Source organism: Dermacentor variabilis, chromosome 4, assembly GCF_050947875.1.
Source record: "Dermacentor variabilis isolate Ectoservices chromosome 4, ASM5094787v1, whole genome shotgun sequence".
NCBI lineage: Eukaryota > Metazoa > Arthropoda > Arachnida > Ixodida > Ixodidae > Dermacentor > Dermacentor variabilis.
Genome location: NC_134571.1, coordinates 144268927 through 144289527, shown reverse-complemented (window position 1 = coordinate 144289527; position 20601 = coordinate 144268927). Strand labels below are relative to the sequence as shown.

At 45.9% G+C, this 20601-nt stretch overlaps 1 protein-coding gene across 1 annotated transcript in view; it reads right to left on the bottom strand.

Moving 5' to 3' along the window:
• Nucleotides 1–20601, bottom strand: part of LOC142578378 (MAM and LDL-receptor class A domain-containing protein 1-like) — a 241392-nt gene that overhangs the window by 17329 nt on the left and 203462 nt on the right. The window contains exons 51-57 of the mRNA XM_075687771.1: nt 16472–16582; nt 15679–15929; nt 14372–14603; nt 12957–13079; nt 8341–8477; nt 6570–6684; nt 4998–5075 (exon numbers count right to left, since the gene is read on the bottom strand). Of these exons, the coding sequence (XP_075543886.1) occupies nt 4998–5075; nt 6570–6684; nt 8341–8477; nt 12957–13079; nt 14372–14603; nt 15679–15929; nt 16472–16582 (1047 nt within the window). The remainder of the gene's footprint in view (nt 1–4997; nt 5076–6569; nt 6685–8340; nt 8478–12956; nt 13080–14371; nt 14604–15678; nt 15930–16471; nt 16583–20601) is intronic.

The window sequence follows — 20601 nt, the reverse complement described above, 5'->3', positions numbered from 1 at the left end:
TCATGGGCGTCCAACGCATGACCACGAAGGAATTACGACGACCTGATGACAATGATGGAACAACCATAAAGGCCAGACGGCTAGTGCATGTTGACAACGCCATGAAGTAGTCTAGGCGTTGTCGTCGTCATACTATCCCCGTCATTCCAGTGTCATCGTCCCATTGTCATCATGCCGTTGCGGCAACTCTGTCCTGTGCTACCGAACGTATTGTAAGCATTTAATAACACTACATGTTTTTCTCCTGAGACAGTCTGTTGATGTTGGAACAAAGGCTGCACAAATTGCAAGTTTCAAAAGCGCAATTTGTGCTTTTGATTTCGCAATTTGTCACGAAAGTTGTCTTACGGACAGGGGCTCTTCCACGAAAATATAAGCAATATGTTTGTCATAATCATCAGTTTTATGTCTTGTTGCGATTCCAATTTTTCTATTCAGAACCCAGTGACAACGGCGATTCAGGTGCACAAGCTTCCAGCCTAACTATAATACAACTTGTCTCCCTTTTTTCTTACACTCGGTCGTTCCGGTAAAGTTGGCCTAACAAGGTGCGAGAGACGTTCATGTATCATTTCTTCCGAGTTATAAGCGCGTGCGTTCAATTTAATCCATAGATGGAGAATAATGTTTAATGAGATGAAAACATGAGAGGTTGGGCAGGCTAGCGCGGCCATAGCCTGCTATTCCGCACTCAGATAAAGGGGAAGGAAAGAGATGTCACCGCTTCGCCCGAAACACGGAGCATCATTTGCGATAGGAAATAGCTATACAAAGTAAGGACACTAATCTTATGGGCCGTATAAACTTGCAGACATTCGCTTACTAACTAAATTAACAAGCATATTGTCAACGCGCACAAGCAAACATGAACACATCACACTCGATGAACGTGGACACTCACTGTCCAAACGCTGGCTTGAATGTAACGCGACCGCAGCAGCGAGTGAAGTGACCCTCGTGCTGTCTATCGCTTCAATGCAAATTGAGCGGCGAGATCACAGCAGGGCACAACGCTATGAGCAATCGCAGCGCCTAGATTCTGCCCTCAACGCAGATCGCTTTCGAGATATCGCGCGCGCTGCCGCAGAATACGCACTACAACGTGCCCCCCCCCCTCTACCCTTGTAACCTAGCACGCGACGGAAGACGGCGCGCTTCCTTCCCGATCTCCTCCCTTGCACGCGCGAAATTGAGCGGCGATATCATCAGCTCCACTCCCACGCTTTCACTCGCACACAAAGCGCACGATGCGCGGCGATGGCGCTATCGCCCTCGGGAACATCGCGGCGACGGTGACGCCGACGGCAACAATGCGCCGGGAGTGTCCATAAATTCCTTTCGAAATAAAATGTCCTAAACTTACGATACCCCTTCTGCAAAATTTGAGCGCAGCTTAATACGTGTTTTCATTTCGCGATATATTGGTCACCCCACCGACTGACAGTAGACCAGTACCGTCACCACCTTCACACAGGGAGGGGCCGTATGGTAACGCTGTCACGATGAGCAGCTTCGGAGACAGCTCTGGAAAGAAGACGACGACTAGCGCGCCAGCAGTAGCACGAACACGTTGGAGAGGTTACACCGAGGGACGCCGACGCTCGACCCAGGAACGGGCGCCTAAAGGCCGACTCCATAGTCCGTGATTTCCCGGCCTTTCGTCACTCGGCGTCACTCGGCGTTGACACTGAGGACGGCGAGCTCAGGAGAGAACACGTCTCGCCGCCGCCGCCAGAAGCGGCTGGATGAGCGCAGATCAAACAGCGCTGGTCCACGTGCCGCTAGTGATGCTAGACGCTCTCTCTGGAGGCGTTTATGCAACGACGCCGATTGACGCAACGCCAGAAAGCGCCCGTGAAAAACGTGGAATGTGGGACGGCCTTAAGGTATGCCCGAGGCTGACAAGGTTCCGAATATCCTAAAGGGGATCGCCGACTACTTCCTCAACTTTTTTAAAGTGCAAGAATTTTCGAGCGAAGCTTGTATTGGCTCACAAGTTGCGTTGTCGTGGTTACGCAAGAAAAGAGTGGAACAGGAAAGTGCAGTCTGATGAGTTGGCAACTGCGCCGGCGCCGGACCGTGAGTCATTAGCAAGGATTCCAGATGCATAGGCACGTGCTCACGCCACGCGTGCAACCAATCAGGGCCGTTTCGCTTCCACCGGGGAGCGAAAGGGCCGGAAAGGATCTCGCGCGCGTAGCGCCGGCTTTGATTCCGTTCAGGGCAGTTCCGGAAAACGGATGAGATGACCATGCGTCGTGCGTTCCCTCGAGGAACGGGGAGCCTTCGACGAGCGGCGGCGAGACCTCGCCCGTAAGAGGGCTCGCCGCCTACGCACCGATCCAGCCGTAAAGAGGTAAATATGATCTGACGTAGCGGGAGCACGCGCACACGTTGCGTCAAGTCACTTGGCGAGAACAAGCGCGGCGTCACGTTTGCGAGAACAAGCGCGTCCATAGTTTGATAGCTCGACCGATGGTTCGACGTACTGGCGCAGCTAACGTAACCTGACGCGGCCAACGCGCTCCTACGCACCCGGCGTCGAGGGACGCTCACCCTTGAGCGGATAAAGTCGGACTATAACCACGTCCTTAGAGCCACCCGAGCCCAGGCAATGCGACAGCAACGAGAAGAACCAAATCTGAAGGGGCGGGAGGCCGAAGCAATGCGGGACCGTTGCGTGTAGGTTACTTAACCGTGATGAAGGTCAGGTGCACGCAAGACAAGCTTCGATTGCCCCCCATTCTCTGATAGGACACTGGTTGGTCATTATTTCTGCAGTCGGCGCCATTATAAGGGAGTGCCGGTGGAGGACGTTTGCGCATTGGTCACGCCGGAGCAGTGGTCACGCATTTTCCTAGCTTCCCGATGCAGCGGAAATTTCCTCTGGCGAAGACCAGACTGCAGCGCGGCCATGAGTTCCATCAGATGACCTGAGTTGTATTGTACGCCGCGAACTTGAGGCCATGACCCCTGCCGCAGTTCACGCTAGTGAGTCGTGCTCGATCACGGCTATTTTTGTCCAAGCTATTGTCCGGTATGAGCTCGCCACCATGGGTACTTTACTCTGTGTACACCGTGGCACAACCAAGACAGACTTCGTGGCGTCTGCTCTTTTCGTACAATTCGTCATGGCATGACACCACTGGATTGTCACCGTTTTATTTACTATTTGGCCAAGATCCTGCATTGACATTTAAGACTCTCCTTCTTTCGGCTGCTCCTTCGTTCACTGAACACACACTTGACGTCGTTGCTAGGGCAGGTGCAGCTCTTCAACTTGCTCACGACCGACTCTCTTTCGCAAGCGTCGCAATAAAACATGTTACGACAGCCGACACAGAAGCGTGCACTGGTCGCGAGGCTCCCAGTTCCTACTGTGGTCGCCATGCTGCCGCGTTGGCCAACCAGAGAAGCTTCTCTCCCGTTGCACCGGGCCCTACGAGGTGCTGCGTCAACTCGACGACGTCAGTTACAAGATCGCACCACTCTCCTCGCTAGCAACTGAGATTCTGCATGCTTCCTGGCTAAGCCGTCTTGCTCTGTTAAGTCTTCGTCTTCATGACAAACGCCAAGACGGCGCTTCCACCACCGCAGGGTGATATTACGGAGCGCCCGTAGTTGAAAGTACGTGATGCTTGGCAGAGTGACGAAGACAACGACCGAGACGCTTGTGCGTGTGGCCGGTAAGACGTCTTCTCTTGCCCTGTCTTACTTTGTGAATATTCTATAAATATATGGGTCTGCTACATCTCGCCTCCGTCACAATATATACGCTTAGCACGTTACTTCGTTATGCCCTAATAAACCTCACGCGCCATATGGCTACAGAAGCTCTGGTGAAAATGCGAAACGTAGAAGAGTTTCAGAAGCTGTTGTGCGTGACAACGGAGACCATGACGAAGCCTCTTCCCAGTTAGATTATTGCGATAGCAATTATATGGACACTCCAAGCGGGTTTCTGCCATCGCCGTCACCGTTGCCGTAAGATTCTCTATGAGTGAAAGCGTATGAGAGTTAGCCGGCGAACGCGGTTCAATCTCGCGTGCGCGAGCCAGGAACGTGGCCTAGATGCGTGCCCTCTCCCGTGGCGCGCGAGGCAGGGGCGTGAGGCGAGGCAACAGGGGCGTTCTTTTCCGGCGGCTGCTACGGTGCCTCGATTTCCTCCTCGGCCGCCGCTCCGTACAGAGTGTGGACAACCGCGGCTTCTACTACGGTGTTGACCACGTGAATCGCGGACGCCGTAGTAGAAACCTTTGGCGGACTACGTAGGGACGCGGTGCTGGCGCTCGTGTGTCTCGAAAGCGGTCTGCGACGTGGCTGAAGTGCGCGACCGCGAGAGGCTCCTCTTCAAACTGAGCTGCGATGTTTGGAGAGTGGGTGTAGTGCCGGTAGCTTTGTATGCGCTGCGCATTCGAAATTTCGTACCCGTTGAAGCGAGACATGCATGGAGGTCAATTAACTCCGAGGTGCTGCCGCGATACCTCACTCCAGCGTTTTCACACACAGTTTCCGCAGTCATCGAACGATGTGTTTTCATGTTTACCTGTGGGCGCGTGACATCATGCTGGCTAATTTAGTTAAAACACGTTGACGGGGTAGTTGGCTTGAATCCATGACAGAATGTATAAGCACGACTGAAGAAGGACTTAGAAAGACGGAGACGCACAACGACTGCGCTGTCTCGGTGTGTCTGTTTGTTTCTACTTCCTCGTTGAGTCACGCTTGCGAATTATATAATCGTTAATTTAGTAAGTATGCGAATGATTACAACTTTCTACGGCCGCTAAAACTACTGTCCTTGCATCGTACAGCTATCTACTAATTTGCTATCGCAATCCGTGCTTCACCTTTCCGGCGGAACTGCGATGTTTTTTTTTTCAGAAATATAAGTGACCGCTTGAGCGATAACCGCAAGATATGATATAAAAATCGATATAGAACAGTAGTAGACACGGACTGAGAAATACGCCAAAATTTCACAAAACGACGTCTACCTGTTGTTGAAGTCACAGGTGCAAGCGTTGTCAGTTCGCTTGGAAGTGTAGTAGAAGTGACTGATGACGCACTCGTTCCTGGAACAATTCATTAATAAACATTTGGAGTTCAGCAATGTTAGTTAAGCATCAAGCGATCTTACAGACTTTCTAAATTTATTAGGCAACATATGATATCACTATGAGGTCCCCCTTTCTGGCAAGGTACATGCACAATTATGCATCTATGACTTTTAGGAAAATGGTTATATAATACATGCATCACCCTCCCTTTCTTATTTTGCTATAGGCTAGCATGCTGGTTATTGGAGGTTAAGTAATCAGGGATATATAAAGCGCAACCAATTTCCAAAAAGCTACTCGCTAATTTGACGTCATCTTTCGAAGGCCAAGCCATTTTTGAAAGGTTATATTTGCTTCAATTTGCAGAGAGCAATTTTTTCAGGTACTATGGACCAGACATGCATAAATACGGAAGCATTCTTGCGCCACAGTACTTTAAAAATAAATTATGCGGTTTTACGTGCCAAAACTACGATATTCTTATGAGGGGGGGGGGGGCACTGCGGAAATTTGGACCATCTGAGATTCCTTAACGTGCGCACCAATCTAAGCACACGGCTATTTTCGCATTTCCTCTCCATGGAAATGCGGCCGCCGTGGCCGGGATTCGATCCCGCGACCTCGTGCTTTGCAGCCCAACGCCATCACCACTAAGCAACCACGGCGGGCATGCACCGCAGTACTGCAGCCGCTATAGCTACAGAGATAAGTTCAGACATTATCGCACCGCGCCGCCATTCACAAATGCGTATTTGCGATGGACAGCGAAGTGCGCAGCAAGTGTTCGGGTACATCTACTCACTCGGGAAAAGTGTTTGTGCGAGATCTCCCAAAGTCAACATATAAGGTATGGTAGCATACATGTACCACCCGTAAACCACACATAAAGTTGTCAAAAGAAGAGTGTAAACGTAAGTCAACCATAATGGCAAGCGCTGAAAAGAGACCATGGACCGTTAGATAGAGAGGCTTTCTGCAGGTGCCTACACTAGTAGTATTAAGTGGTACCGCGTTCAGGTTTGCATGCAATTACTGTCAAAAGCATTCGACCAAGACGCATATGAACGCCGAACAATAAAAGAACAAAATTTCTGCTTTCCACAGCACTTTCAGTGAAATGCTATTTGTAAGAATTGTCTGCTTCTGCGAGATATTGCCCTCCTATTATTACTGTGGCCTATTTCAGATTCAAAGCTGCACTGCAGTAGTTTTAGCTCCAACTCGCGGAATAGCTAGTACAGGCATTCGCGCAAAGTTATAGGCCTGTTAAATTAGCACAACACGAAGAGTGTCACGTGTGAAATATCCTTAGAACAACCACAAAAACGTAGTTTGAAGAAAAATCTGAAATTTATTTGCAGTGACTTTTCATGTTGGTATCTCACCATTGGTATGCCATCTTAATGTGGTGCGGTAAATATGCCTGAATACATACGCTTTAAAAGAATTGGTTAGACAAATTTTTAGGGATATCGTGCTTTCGCAGCTGAGCATGGGATTCTCACTTACCCGGTTCCGGCACTTTTGTGACATCCGGGACGTTGTTGCAGTGGCCTTCGCTCACTTCAATATCGTCTATGGCAAGGTCACTGGAGAAAAGTCCTGTTTTGCCACTGATAAGAACCTGGGTAATAGATCAGTATTTTTTAATTTTGAAGCATCCAGGTGCCTATAGGCTCCCGTGTAATATTGCTGAGCGAAAGATTAGACACCACACATACACATTCTGTGAAAAATTCTGTAAAAATTCCCTGATTTAAGGCGTTGTCTCATGCTAACCACGACAGGTGAGCTTGGTCGGAAATTTGGCCCACTATCATAGTTTTCTAAGAGTACGAGACACAGGACGTGGGCCCTTATCTTGCGCAATAAGATTAAAATAAATATTTCAAGAATTAGAATAAATAAATATTTTGATTTCTTTTTGACCGTAGAGTTGTGCGTAGAATTTCTACAACGGATATCCATGCGTTCAACAACATCTATTAAGAAAGAAAGGCTTATAAAGCGCCAAACTCCCTTAGGAGCGCAGTTCCTACAAAACTGTGAATAAGCGTTAGCTAAAAAGAGAAAACGATACCGCGGATATTATAATAGTAGGTTAACGGGCTACAAAAATGGCACCTGCTTGAAGACCGAAATGTAAGATAAACACAAAATATGGCATCGACCAAGTTTGTCTCCTGCGAGCACGCAGTGAAACAACGAAGCCAAATTCTTTCAATTCTTCTTCCAATCAATAAAAACTAGGTATTAACTCTGGTACATCCACTTGTATGCACAACTTGAAGCGTAAAGATGGCACGCCAAAACGCGGTATATACTCTAAATTTGCTTATTTGATTATTTATGAGTTGAGCATACAGATATGCGGAGTTTATTGACTCGTACAGGGATATGAATATCAAAGCCTCGAAGGCAGAGCGTCTAAAAAGGACGAAGTTCAGGAGAATGACCAAAAGGGTTAACAGCGCAGATGGATGGTGACGGACAGAAGAACTGTCCTGTTGTTGCCCTTCTCTCTGTCGCCGTCCGTGTGCGCTGATAACCCTTTAAAAAGGAAAAAAGTTGTTCTATTCTGGCAGCACCCCTCTTTTGTTCCAAAACAAATACGAAGAATTATTTGTACTTTATTGCTATTTTATATTTACCCTCATGTAACAATGATAAGTAGCTATTTCGGCCGTGAGAAAGCGTGCAATGCTAATGTACATCTAACAGATAATTAGATGTACATCTAACAGATAATTAGATAATCTAACGCATACACTGGATCAAACGCGTTAATTTTTTGCATGCATTCTCCTTGCTGTTTGTAATGCCTGCTAGTCAAAAGGGTAGAGCGAAATTGTAGAGCAAGTATTGGAAACGCGAATTTAGTAGCTGAGCAGGTGTATGTTGCAGCGGTTACTTTCTTTCATCGGAGGATGGGGAGCAAAAGTAAACGAGTTGTTAACGCACGTTCCTGTTTGTGTCAAAAAACTATGGCACAGATAAAAACAGGTGATGCTGTTCGTAACGAGGGCGCAGACTTCCGCCATATTGATAAAAATTTTGCCCACGACAGATTGTTTGCAAGAGGAAGCTCAGGCTCAAGATAACAAGAAACAGTTCCACTTGTTGGAGCAATAATTGCGGCTTCGTCATCTTTGGTGACGAGCGCAAAATTATAACAATATTCATATGCAGGCAGAGGGCTGATGAAATTTTCGCTCTATATTACCGAGTAATGAGAATTCATTACAGAAATTGTTTACCTAAATAAACCACTACGACTCACCGAAAAACAAGGAGGAAGGCTGCTGCTTTCCACCGACAGCAGCGTCCACTCGCTTGGAGCGGTGGCGCTCACAGTTGTCGATGATCCCATCACTGATCCATGTGGGTAAGTGAACGCGACACTCAGTGTCGTGTTTGCTGTAACAGTGAGATTTTCAGAAAAAAAAATGTTACTGCGAATGCAGCTGCGACCGATGGTGACGTTCATGTGAACAACGTTTCGAAAATCTCGAACTTAAGACAGGACAACAAGGAACAGATACTGATAAGAGCGCACGCAGCGGAGGACTTCCTACACTTCTTAATTTCGAAACAGTAGACAAATATAAACAGACAAAAATAAAAAAAACACCATGAAAAAATATATACAGTATTCTGTGTAACCATGCCGTATCACTAACGCCATTGACGCCCAGAAAACGTGAGTCTTTTTTGGGCAGTGCCAATTATATCAAGCTAAGGACGTCAATGGCGACAAAAAGTGAATGAAGCTCTTGTCACGCATGCCCAACGTGTTTTCGAAGCTGTGCTCGCGGGTTTGCTGTGAGAGCAGGCGGGGCTACCACACGAGGCATGAGAAGCCCTTTGTTGAGTTCTCCAGAAGGGTTGTATATGCGATTCTCTTGCACCCTTGTGGGCAGCTCTACATTGGACAAACCGAGCGTTGCGTGAATGACCGTTTAAGGGAACATGCGCAAAGGCTGAAGAAAAATTAGGATAAGGGCGCACATTTGGTGGCTCATGTTAGCGCGTGTGGTTGGGGCGCTCGATTTTCTGCGACTACTATTCTGGGCAGGAGCGGCAACGCCTCTTCCTGACTCGCTCTTGAGGCCTTCGTTATCAGAAAGAATATAAATAGGTGAATAAGTGAGCCTCCTATCTCATTACTAGATGCTGAATTTGACTTCTTGCGCAACCGCCTTTGATTTGCACGTGCCTGTTCTCTTCTGCTGGGTATGCGCATGCGTGGCAAGAGGATATATATGTGCTATCCTTCCTTCCATTAAACAGTTGTGAGTAGAGCTTGTCCTTGTCTACCTTTCTTGTTCTCGTGTTTGTATCGCGCTGAGTTGCTACTTCAATTATGGACGACCAACTAGCCCAAAAATCAACTCTTCTACAAAAAGTGAAAATTGCCGCTAATGCTTCTTTCAAAATATCCGTCTCGAAAGGAACTATGAAATATGGGGTGCTCCTGATATTAGCCTTTTTTTTTAAAAGCCTGCCTCTAACAGTTCAGGCCTACATCAACTGGAACTGGAATACATCCTTAGAAAACGATGGACGCGAAGTTCTCTACACATCTGCTAGTGTAAGGATTCCTCCCTAAATGATACAGCTTGATCATTGCGGGGACTTCATTATGCAATTGTAGTACCTGGTCATAAGTGCATATTTAAAATTATTCAGGAAATATTCTAGTGACATGACTACTAACATTTTTCAAGCAGTTTTTTTTTCGCTATTACAGAAATCCTCTGCCATCTACTGCCACTTTCGTTTTTTTCTCTTTCTTCTCTCTTTTTTTCTTGAAATAACAATGTCTATCTCAGCTCATTTTAAAAACATTTGTTCAGAATAAAGAATAAAATTATAACAGACAGCATGATGTCTTCCTCCGAATACAAAATAAAGCAAGACAAAACATGTCGCGCGAGAGAGAACACTGTCTAAATAAAGTAATATAAGTTTCAAGTTCACAGAAAAGAGAAAAGACCTGCGAATATATTATGCAAGCAGTAAATGTGTTCAGCGTTGATTTTGATAACCTTCTGTTTTTTGACGCTCTGTCAAACTTAACTTCACGAATGTTTTTGTGGTCAGGGTACAATGGAGTGTGGCTTTCGCTGCTAGTTATGGAAACCATGACGTTGTTGCTAGCAGCGTAAGGTTATCAACTCTGATCTATCCTGCTAGAATGCATCTAACTGAATGAACTTCGATATTTGTATTTGTTTTGCCCGTGTAGCTTTAAATATCCATTTCTGATTCTGCACTGACTCAGAAGTGTGCTTTAAGTAATATCTAAGTGGCGCGGGACAAAGGCAACTACTGCAGTTTTCGTCGTTGTCACTGGTCATCAGAGCAACGAACCAATCAGCCGAGACCAAAGTTATGATTGAGTGTGATTTCCGTCTACCATGTCTTGCGTGTGTCTTTATTCGTTTTTTTAGTTACGACACTACCCATGATAAGAAGCCATGCCCATTGGCCAGAAACTTAAACAGGTACAAGCAATTGATTTTCATGCTTTCGACGGTGCTGAATGGTGGTGCGACGGTGCTGAAGAAAAATGAATAGTCTAAATAAAAAAAAAGATGTCCACAGGTACACAAGGTGTTTTCGCGATAACGACGCGTCCGGAAGATGAAAAAAATATAATTAGCGGAAAAACGCAAGGAAAACGAACCAAGACCCGTATTTATAAAAACGTTATACAGCAAAACTGTTCGTAAGAGCAGACACCAGCTAACCGTAATGACGCACTTTACAGCTGTGGCAGCGAGCCAATGAAACAAAAAAGAAGGCCTTATGAGCGAAAGCCTTTCTGAATTCGGCCCCTGAAGACGACGACAAAAGTGCTGAATTGTAACTGAAGGCTCGTTCTAGAATGTTGAGGCTTTATTAATTTTACTCAACAATACAAATTCGACAGGGTCACATTTGGCTTTTCATTCCTGCATGCGTCAATGCATGTAGTTTGATGTTTGTTTGATGGAACCGAAATCAAATATCGGTGTACGCTCGACCTTATTACACATATATTGGAATCCAGGGAAAACACGGGGAAGGCGGGAGATGGAAATTCAAGATGATGAGCAAAACGAGAACAAGGTGAAACAAGGAGCCAACGTTACGACAAGTGGACTTGTCTTCTTCATATATTGGAAGCATTTTGTGTGATTAAACGGTATTCTTTCATCGAAGCGTTGATTAGGTGATCACAGGTGACAGTGGCAAATCTCCCGAAGTGCTTGCGTTTTTGCCATGGCTAGTGAGTTTTTCAAAGTTCCCTTGTTTTGCACCGAATTCCGCTCTTTGAGATGCTTTTGTGAGGTGGTTCTTCATGATTTGTAGATTTCCTTTCAATCCAAACTTTCTTTGGCTCTCGGCCCCACTTTTCGGTTACCGGCTGCCGTTGTCTTGCCACTTATACAACGTCGGCAAATGTCCATGTGCCCGAACAGACCATTTGGGTCGCTTTGTATGTGTAGAGAGAGTCAGAGCGCGAAAGCAAGGAGAGAGAGAGAAAGATGAGGTCAACCGGACAAGCGTCCTGTTTGCTACCCTACACCGAAGGTAAGGGAGAGGGGGAATAGAAAGCGGCAGAGAGTGAAAACTGCACGCCCATATTAGGACTGTAATCAGTCATTGAGGCCGGTGTTCTTCAATAACCGCAGTAGCGCCCGAATAGATTTCTGCGCCATCAACTGATGGGGCAAGGGTCCAATAATTTTCGTTTCAGAAGGTTTTCTTACAGTCCAGTCGTCATAGTGTGGTCTGTAAAGAAATGCATTGGATGTCATATTGAAGACAAGCGCACAAGAGGTGTTCGATAGTTTCTTCAGAGCCACAGCATGTAGCTGGGAAAGTTCAACATGACAAGCGTTCAAGTAGGCAAGTTGGAGCCCAGGAATGCTGCAGTAGTGTGTATGATATCATTTTTGGTCAATCTCTCCGGAATGGGTATTTGCCACTGATTGCATGCCCGAGTGTGCAATCAGAACAATAGGCTAGAATTAGAAGTGGGCAACTGAAAAATAAAGAAGTAAGCTGCAAAGACGTGAACACGAAGGCATAAAAACCGCCGAGTGTGTATAACGGGCATGCGCTGTCTGCGCTACCTTACCAGGACAGCACTGATATCACGCGTGCGTTTGACTATTTAAGAGCGTGCCAATAAACCCTTCGTTGCTTCTTGCTCCTGCCATGGTGTAGCTGCCTCGATCTTTACCAGACACACGTCGCACACGTTACAGTGTGGACAAAGAAGTGAAGTAAACAGAAAACAACCAGTGTGTCCTAGAGAGAATGAAGAAGGAGAAGTAAAAAGAAGAAATATTAGTCAACATGAAAGAAAATTTTGTTTGTTCCTGATTCCGACACGTACGTGCTATCCGCCGCTTCCTTTCTTGCAGACTTTGTTGCCTGCAGCTGTTTCTGGAATAATCCTTTACTTGCAAGTCTGCGATTGTGCCGTCACCTTTCAGTTCTTTTTCCGCGTCTGTAGCTTTCTCTTTAATTTTCCAAATAAAGAATATGCGCAAAATAGAAAACCTCGCTGTCTTGTTAGCAGTGAACCATTGTTATCCACATAGGCGTACTCGCCATGCCTGACATTCCTTAAGAACATCGGCTGGGCACCCTCTTTATATCACAATGAAATAAAACAAGACACGGACGACAAAAGATTTAGTGATGTTAGCTTTTGTTGCGGCATGTTCTATCTTGACCCGACGTGAGTGTGTCATACTCTCCATTTCATCATCTGCGTATTATATTGTAACGAAAAATTGCGCACGCAAGAATAAAGCCAGTCAAGGAAACAGTAACATAAAGCTAAATCTGTTTGACTTGAGACAGCGCCGCAAACTTGATAGACAATATGTTACTTACTATTTTGCTTTATGTAGTAATAGAGCTTGATGCAGGCGATTGGACCGAGGGTTAGTGTCTGGCTTTCAATAATGCCAATCCCGCTTTCAGAAAGATCTGCAGAGTCCAGAAGGAGGTAATACCCTGAAAGAGATCAGATCACCATGCTGTGTTGATTCTACAATAGGTGGTGTAAAGCTTGATGCAGCATATTTGCTGCATTATTCCTTACCTAGTCTCATATACGAATAAACGCAGACATCGCATGGAAGCAAAGCAAAAGAATTGTAGTAAAGTTTGTGAAACTCTAGAACAAATAATTTAGTTAGCAAGAGGCGAAGCTGTAGCGCTGAAATGCAGGCGCATCTGCCGCCTAGCGCTTTGCCGCACTTGCCATCTGAGGTGTTTGCGTCTGTGTTTGATACTACATGGCTCCTTGATACTACATTATCTCTTATTATTCTTTCTCTATACGTGCTTTCAGTACTCCGCCTTTAAGATGATCAGAAAAAGAGACCACATATATCAGTGAACACGATTTCATGAATTTTTTTATTTGCAGAGTTCCCCTTTTAAATTTACGCTAGTCTCCCTGTTTAGTTTACTTCACGCATACTACCGTGTGATTGCGTACCGCTTCCTCATTCTTTATCGCATGGCAAAAAACGCTCGCACTGGCAGAGCATCTGACATAGTGGGTGCACTGAAGATGATCAGATAGACACGAGAGAATACTCAGTGAACAGCGGTGAAATTCCACGCATGATGAAAAACGAACCTGCTCTTACGCCAATATTTCCTCCTCCTATATGGTTAGTGCCACGCTAGAACGAACACAGCTCGCTCGCAGAGCATGCGCAATTGTTGGTGCCACATACTTGTATAGTCACAGACCGCGACCCCAGATATTGAGGGAAAAAAAACTTTATTCCGCCTATATGGCCAGTGTGAAATAAGTGTAAAGCTAAACTATGCTATTTCAAAGAAAGGTCGCTTCTTTTATGGATGGTGGTAGCCGACGGGAATACGTCAACCTTGCTCAATTCACTTATGCCGTGGAGCAAATTTCTGTACATTCGCGGGGGGCTTCGATATTCGATGTGACTATTTCTGGCCGTATGGACAGCCACCCGAAGCGCTTGTAGCTCCGCCTCGGTAGTACTTCATAGTGCGTTATAAGCAGTTATTGCCACGTTGCTATCGTCGCTGTTCCTCCAAGCTGTGCTGGCGTGATTTCGCGAAACTGTAGAATCCGTGTAAATGCAGTTCGCGTCGAATTGTCGTTATACGTGACTGAGTACCTAGCGAAGTGATCGGCGTCCAGCTCCTAGTGGTGGAAAAACTTGATGCTTCTTCGAGGTTACATGTCGGGGCACCCAGGAGGACTATGGGAGCACTTGGCCCGAAGCGTTCGCCGCTTTTATGAAATGCCTCACCTTCCTCTGTTCCGAGAGTGTGGTCCTTCTTGAGGCCACTGCTGACTGTGACCGTGGGGCCTTGGTTTCTGTACCAAAGCGCGTATTTGGGGCTCTGTATGTTCTGCCAGTTGCACATGTCCTCCTCGAAGGAGCAGCTGCCGGGCGGGGGGCACGCAGTCTCACCTAGGCTGATGTCGTCCACGGCAACAGCAGTGTCCGGGTCATCAGACGTTGTCCCTTCGAACACGAGCTGCATTACAGAATAAAGCAGCAAGATAACCTCTTAAGAATGCAGAAAAAGTGTGATTCTGTTCATGCGAAATGTGTGATAAGAGATATTCATTCATACGGTGAGTGCTTTTACAGAACCACAGCAAGTGCCTAGTTTCCTGCCCTGTGACTTTCCTGTCATTTTTCCGCCATGTCGTTTATTTTTCTACTGTATCGCGTTTTGTTATTTCACACAAACGAGCAGCTATTTAACTGCGGTTAGCGCATCCGGTGCATCTCTTCTTGGCGATTATCGTTGAAGTTATTAGCCTTGCTGTTCACCATCTTCTGATGATACTCGTTGTCTTACTTTGTCGTCCGAATATTTATTCCTAATCTCGAATGTACCGAACACTTTGCAAGCAACAGTTGTAGCGCTTAGAGCCTTCTAGTGCAGAAATATTCGTAGGTGGTTTATGAAGCACATTGTTAGGAAGAGATGAAAGCGAGGCTTGCAAATTACCACGATGATAATCTTTAAATTGTCATTGGCGTGCGTCCATGCGTGCCCGCGCACGCACACACGCACACACATTCATAAATATTCTTGGGTGCACAGACGGACCAGCTGGTGTTCTACTGCGAGGAAACACGTTGTCTGGCAATGCACTTGCGTGCTTCAATGCTCGGTGCTACGATACGCCAAGTGTGAGAAGCCTGCTCATGCACAGCTGAGATGGCGTTTGCGTGAAGGTCTTCGCTTGCAACGCGTAGCTCGATATGAGGGTGACACTCCTTATTTTTTTATTTTTCCACCACAGAAAGACAAATCTTGGAATGGTTTGTCTACTCACTGAGGAACAGAACAGCTCTCTTTTGTTTAAATTCGTTTGATATTAACGAAGATTGCGGCCATAATGACATGATTGTGGACGCCGTTGGTTAAGCAACACTGCCTCCTTACATATTAATTTTAGCAAGTAGGTGGAATCTATTTGATTCTGCTTAGTTGGTGAAGCTATGAGAAAGGAAATTAGGAGTGAATATACAGGCGTGGGAGCCGATGATTTAGTGTGGTCTTTTTACGTGCATCAGTCAGCAAACCAGCGACTCACCTCTGCCTCTCCTTGGAGGCTGGTCAAGTCAACCGCGGCCGAGTACCACTGATCCAATGGAGCATGTGACTTCGTTGCGTACCAGAGAGAGTCCCCTTGCTGGTCTTCGGCTACCCGAGTGACGTTTAGTGTTTGCACCGTCCTACCGGCGATGAAGAACCAGAATCGGAGACACTTGTGCTGTGAGACGTCGTAGAACCCCTGTGGACTCACCAGTCGGCCACTGGGTGGCTTTACCAACGCAAAGCTCCCTGAGCATAAACGAATAACCGTTAGAAAGGAGGATAGCAGCCTGTGTTATACCGACATGCGAACACTGTAGGGTGAAGAAAAAAAAAGAAAAAAGACCAAACGACGCTGGTACATCCTTTCTGAGCTGAGCACTCCAAAAAAATAGCAGTAATCTGAATTCATCAAAAGTAACAGTCTCGAATGCCGTTTCTTTATAAGCAACCCCATAATACAGGTTTTGTGTTTAATTAAGGACGCAGAAATAATAAAGGGAAAGCCTGCTCTCTGCAGTTGGCGTATTCCTTCTATATTAAATCAAGGTATCCGTTGGAAATTCACATTTACTTATGTTGTTCATGTTAATTATGCTTATTATTATGGCGGAAGAATTCAGAATTTCGATGGTGCTTATTCATTATTCATTTAAATAATGAAGAAAACGTGTAAATAAACTGAGTACAGAAGCATACGGAAGCCTGTTGGTAGTGAAGTCAGTTCAAGCACACCACGCTGAAATAAACATGGGAGGCCCTTATTCTTAAACACAGAGAGAAGGTCTCACCGGACGGTGCCAGGCTTCCGTGATCTGACGGAGGCAACATTGCGCTGCTGCCCTTTGTGACTTCCCAATTGTGCAGCTGCCAACCACAACTGCCGGACTCGAACGTGCACACTGGCGAAAAATAATGAAATAAATCATCGATAGAATGGTAATATCGACGCAAGGGAAAGTTACATTACGTTCCTATACAGAAAATTGCATTACTGAAGCGCTCTCAAGGCCAAATGGGTAAGGACAGATGGTGACGGTGATCAAACGCAGCGAATGCTCCACAGACATCATGAAAATGAACATTACCAGATGGAATATTTGTCATCGTATAACACTTTAAAGGGCCCAAAAGCAGTCTGACATCAAAAATGTGTTCCATTATTGCCGCACTGTCCCAAATAGAGCCGCAAGAACTTCTTTTAATGCTGTCGTAATAGCAAAGGTATCGGAGTTTAACGAAAGGCTACACATCTGCCGCAGTTTCTCAGCTGTTTCTGCATTATTTTCTACACGTGTTCTTCTTATGCTAGCAAAGCATTCAAACCAACTTCATGCAGCCCAATGGCTACTGGTCGCGTCAACACTAAACAACGTCGAACAAACGCTCTTCTTCTCGCCGCCCCTAAGCGCTCTCCGTGCGACTGATACTGAATAAAAGCGTCATAAACGGTTCAGTGGTGCTTGTAAACGATGCTTGGCGATCAGCCAGGCAGTTGACGCTGCCCTAGTCCTCTCAACGGAGCCCTATAAACGAGCCCCCTCCGTTCTCATCACACAGGGCAATCGCTTGTCACGTTACCGCTATTGTCCCTCATTGACCAACCTATCGACATCTTTTACCCTGGTGACATCACGCGCGCAACTCTGCTGGCATCATAACACGCGAAGGAGAGACCAGAAAGAGCCCTCTAAAGGAATGTAAATAAATATTTGCTTCATCCCGGTGACCAGAACCGGTAACGCACTCTCTCACCAGAGCAGGATTGGCCACCCTGGTGCAGTACTTGGCCACAACCTCCTATATGAATACAACAATCAAACCCCGGCCCTCAGTCCCCAGCAGCCGCGAAGCAACTGACCACGGCGGCGGTCAGATCTGTAACGCTGCAGAGGGTGCTAAGAATACCTGGCTCCGGACAGGCCGCCATTGGAATCTGAACCTGGCAACGTTTAACGTTAGAACACTATCTAGTGAGGCGAGTCTAGCAGTGTTGTTGGAGGAATTAGAGGGTAGTAAATGGGATATAATAGGGCTCAGTGAGGTTAGGAGGACAAAAGAAGCATATACAGTGCTAAAAAGCGGGCATGTACTGTGTTACCGGGGCTTAGCGGAGAGACGAGAACTAGGAGTCGGATTCCTGATTAATAAGGAAATAGCTGGTAACATACATGAATTCTATAGCATTAACGAGAGGGTGGCAGGTCTTGTTGTGAAACTTAATAAGAGGTACAAATTGAAGGTGGTACAAGTCTATGCCCCTACATGCAGTCATGATGACCAGGAAGTCGAAAGCTTTTATGAAGACGTGGAATCGGCGATGGGTAAAGTCAAAACAAAATACACTATACTGGTGGGCGACTTCAATGCCAGGGTAGGCAAGAAGCAGGCTGGAGACAAGTCAGTGGGGGAATATGGCATAGACTCTAGGAATAGCAGAGGAGAATTATTAGTAGAGTTTGCAGAACAGAATAATATGCGGATAATGAACACCTTTTTCCGCAAGCGGGTTAGTCGAAAGTGGACATGGAGGAGCCCGAATGGTGAGACTAGAAATGAAATCGACTTCATACTCTGCGCGAACCCTGGCATCATACAAGATGTAGACGTGCTCGGCAAGGTACGCTGCAGTGACCATAGGATGGTAAGAACTCGAATTAGCCTAGACTTGAGGAGGGAAAGGAAGAAACTGGTACACAAGAAGCCAATCAATGAGTTATCGGTAAGAGGGAAACTAGAGGAATTCCGGATCAAGCTACAGAACAGGTATTCGGCTTTAACTCAGGAAGAGGACCTTAGTGTTGAAGCAATGAACGACTATCTCATGGGAACCATTAAGGAGTGCACAATAGAAGTCAGTGGTAACTCCGTTAGACAGGAAACCAGTAAGCTATCGCAGGAGACCAAAGATCTGATCAAGAAACGCCAATGTATGAAAGCCTCTAACCCTACAGCTAGAATAGAACTGGCAGAACTTTCTAAGTTAATCAACAAGCGTAAGACAGCGGACATCAGGAACTATAATATGGATAGAATTGAACAGGCTCTCAGGAACGGAGGAAGCCTAAAAACAGTGAAGAAGAAACTAGGAATAGGCAAGAATCAGATGTGTGCGTTAAGAGACAAAGCCGGCAATATCGTTACTAATATGGATGAGATAGTTCAAGTGGCTGAGGAGTTCTATAGAGATTTATACAGTACCAGTGGCACCCAGGACGATAGTGGAAGAGAGAATAGCCTAGAGGAATTCGAAATCCCACAGGTAACGCCAGAAGAAGTAAAGAAAGCCTTAGGAGCTATGCAAAGGGGGAAGGCAGCTGGGGAGGATCAGGTAACAGCAGATTTGTTGAAGGATGGTGGTCAGATTGTTCTAGAGAAACTGGCCACCCTGTATACGCAATGCCTCATAACCTCGAGCGTACCGGAATCTTGGAAGAACGCTAACATAATCCTAATCCATAAGAAAGGGGACGCCAAAGACTTGAAAAATTATAGGACCGATCAGCTTACTGTCCGTTGCCTACAAAGTGTTTACTAAGGTAATCGCAAATAGAATCAGGAACACCTTAGACTTCAGTCAACCAAAGGACCAGGCAGGATTCCGTAAAGGCTACTCAACAATAGACCATATTCACACTATCAATCAAGTGATAGAGAAATGTGCAGAATATAACCAACCCTTATATATAGCTTTCATTGATTACGAGAAAGCGTTTGATTCAGTCGAAACCTCAGCAGTCATGGAGGCATTACGGAATCAGGGTGTAGATGAGCCATATGTAAAGATACTGGAAGATATCTATAGCGGCTCCACAGCCACCGTAGTCCTCCACAAAGAAAGCAACAAAATCCCTATAAAGAAAGGCGTCAGACAGGGAGATACGATATCTCCAATGCTATTCACAGCATGTTTACAGGAGGTATTCAGAGGTCTGGAGTGGGAAGAATTGGGGATAAAAGTTGATGGAGAATACCTTAGCAACTTGCGATTCGCTGATGATATTGCCTTGCTTAATAACTCAGGAGACCAATTGCAATGCATGCTCACTGACCTGGAGAGGCAAAGCAGAAGGGTGGGTCTGAAAATTAATCTGCAGAAAACTAAAGTAATGTTTAACAGGCACGGAAGAGAACAGCAGTTTACGATAGGTAGCGAAGCACTGGAAGGGGTAAGGGAATACATCTACTTAGGGCAGGTAGTGACCACGGATCCGGATCATGAGACTGAAATAACCAGAAGAATAAGAATGGGCTGGGGTGCGTTTGGCAGGCATTCTCAAATCATGAACAGCAGGTTGCCACTATCCCTCAAAAGGAAAGTGTATAACAGCTGTGTGTTACCAGTACTCACATATGGGGCAGAAACCTGGAGGCTTACGAAAAGGGTTCTGCTGAAATTGAGGACGACGCAACGAGCTATGGAAAGAAGAATGATGGGTGTGACGTTAAGGGATAAGAAAAGAGCAGATTGGGTGAGGCAACAAACGCGGGTGAACGACATCTTAGTTGAAATCAAGAAAAAGAAATGGGCATGGGTCGGACATGTAATGAGGAGGGAAGATAACCGATGGTCACTAAGGATGACGGACTGGATTCCAAGGGAAGGGATGCGTAGCAGGGGGCGGCAGAAAGTTAGGTGGGCGGACGACATTAAGACGTTTGCAGGGACAACATGGCCACAATTAGTACATGACCGGGGTAGTTGGAGAAGTATGGGAGAGGCCTTTGCCCTGCAGTGGGCGTAACTAGGCTGATGATGATGACTGCCGTGAAAGGATAAACTAAAAAGCTAAATTCAAAATTCGAAAGATTCAAGTAATCCAAGCATGCAGGATAATAAAACTATTAGATCCATTTTAATGTTAATTTCACGCATCTGGAGGAAATGTGATGGTCAACTTCAAAGAAAGTTCTTTATTTT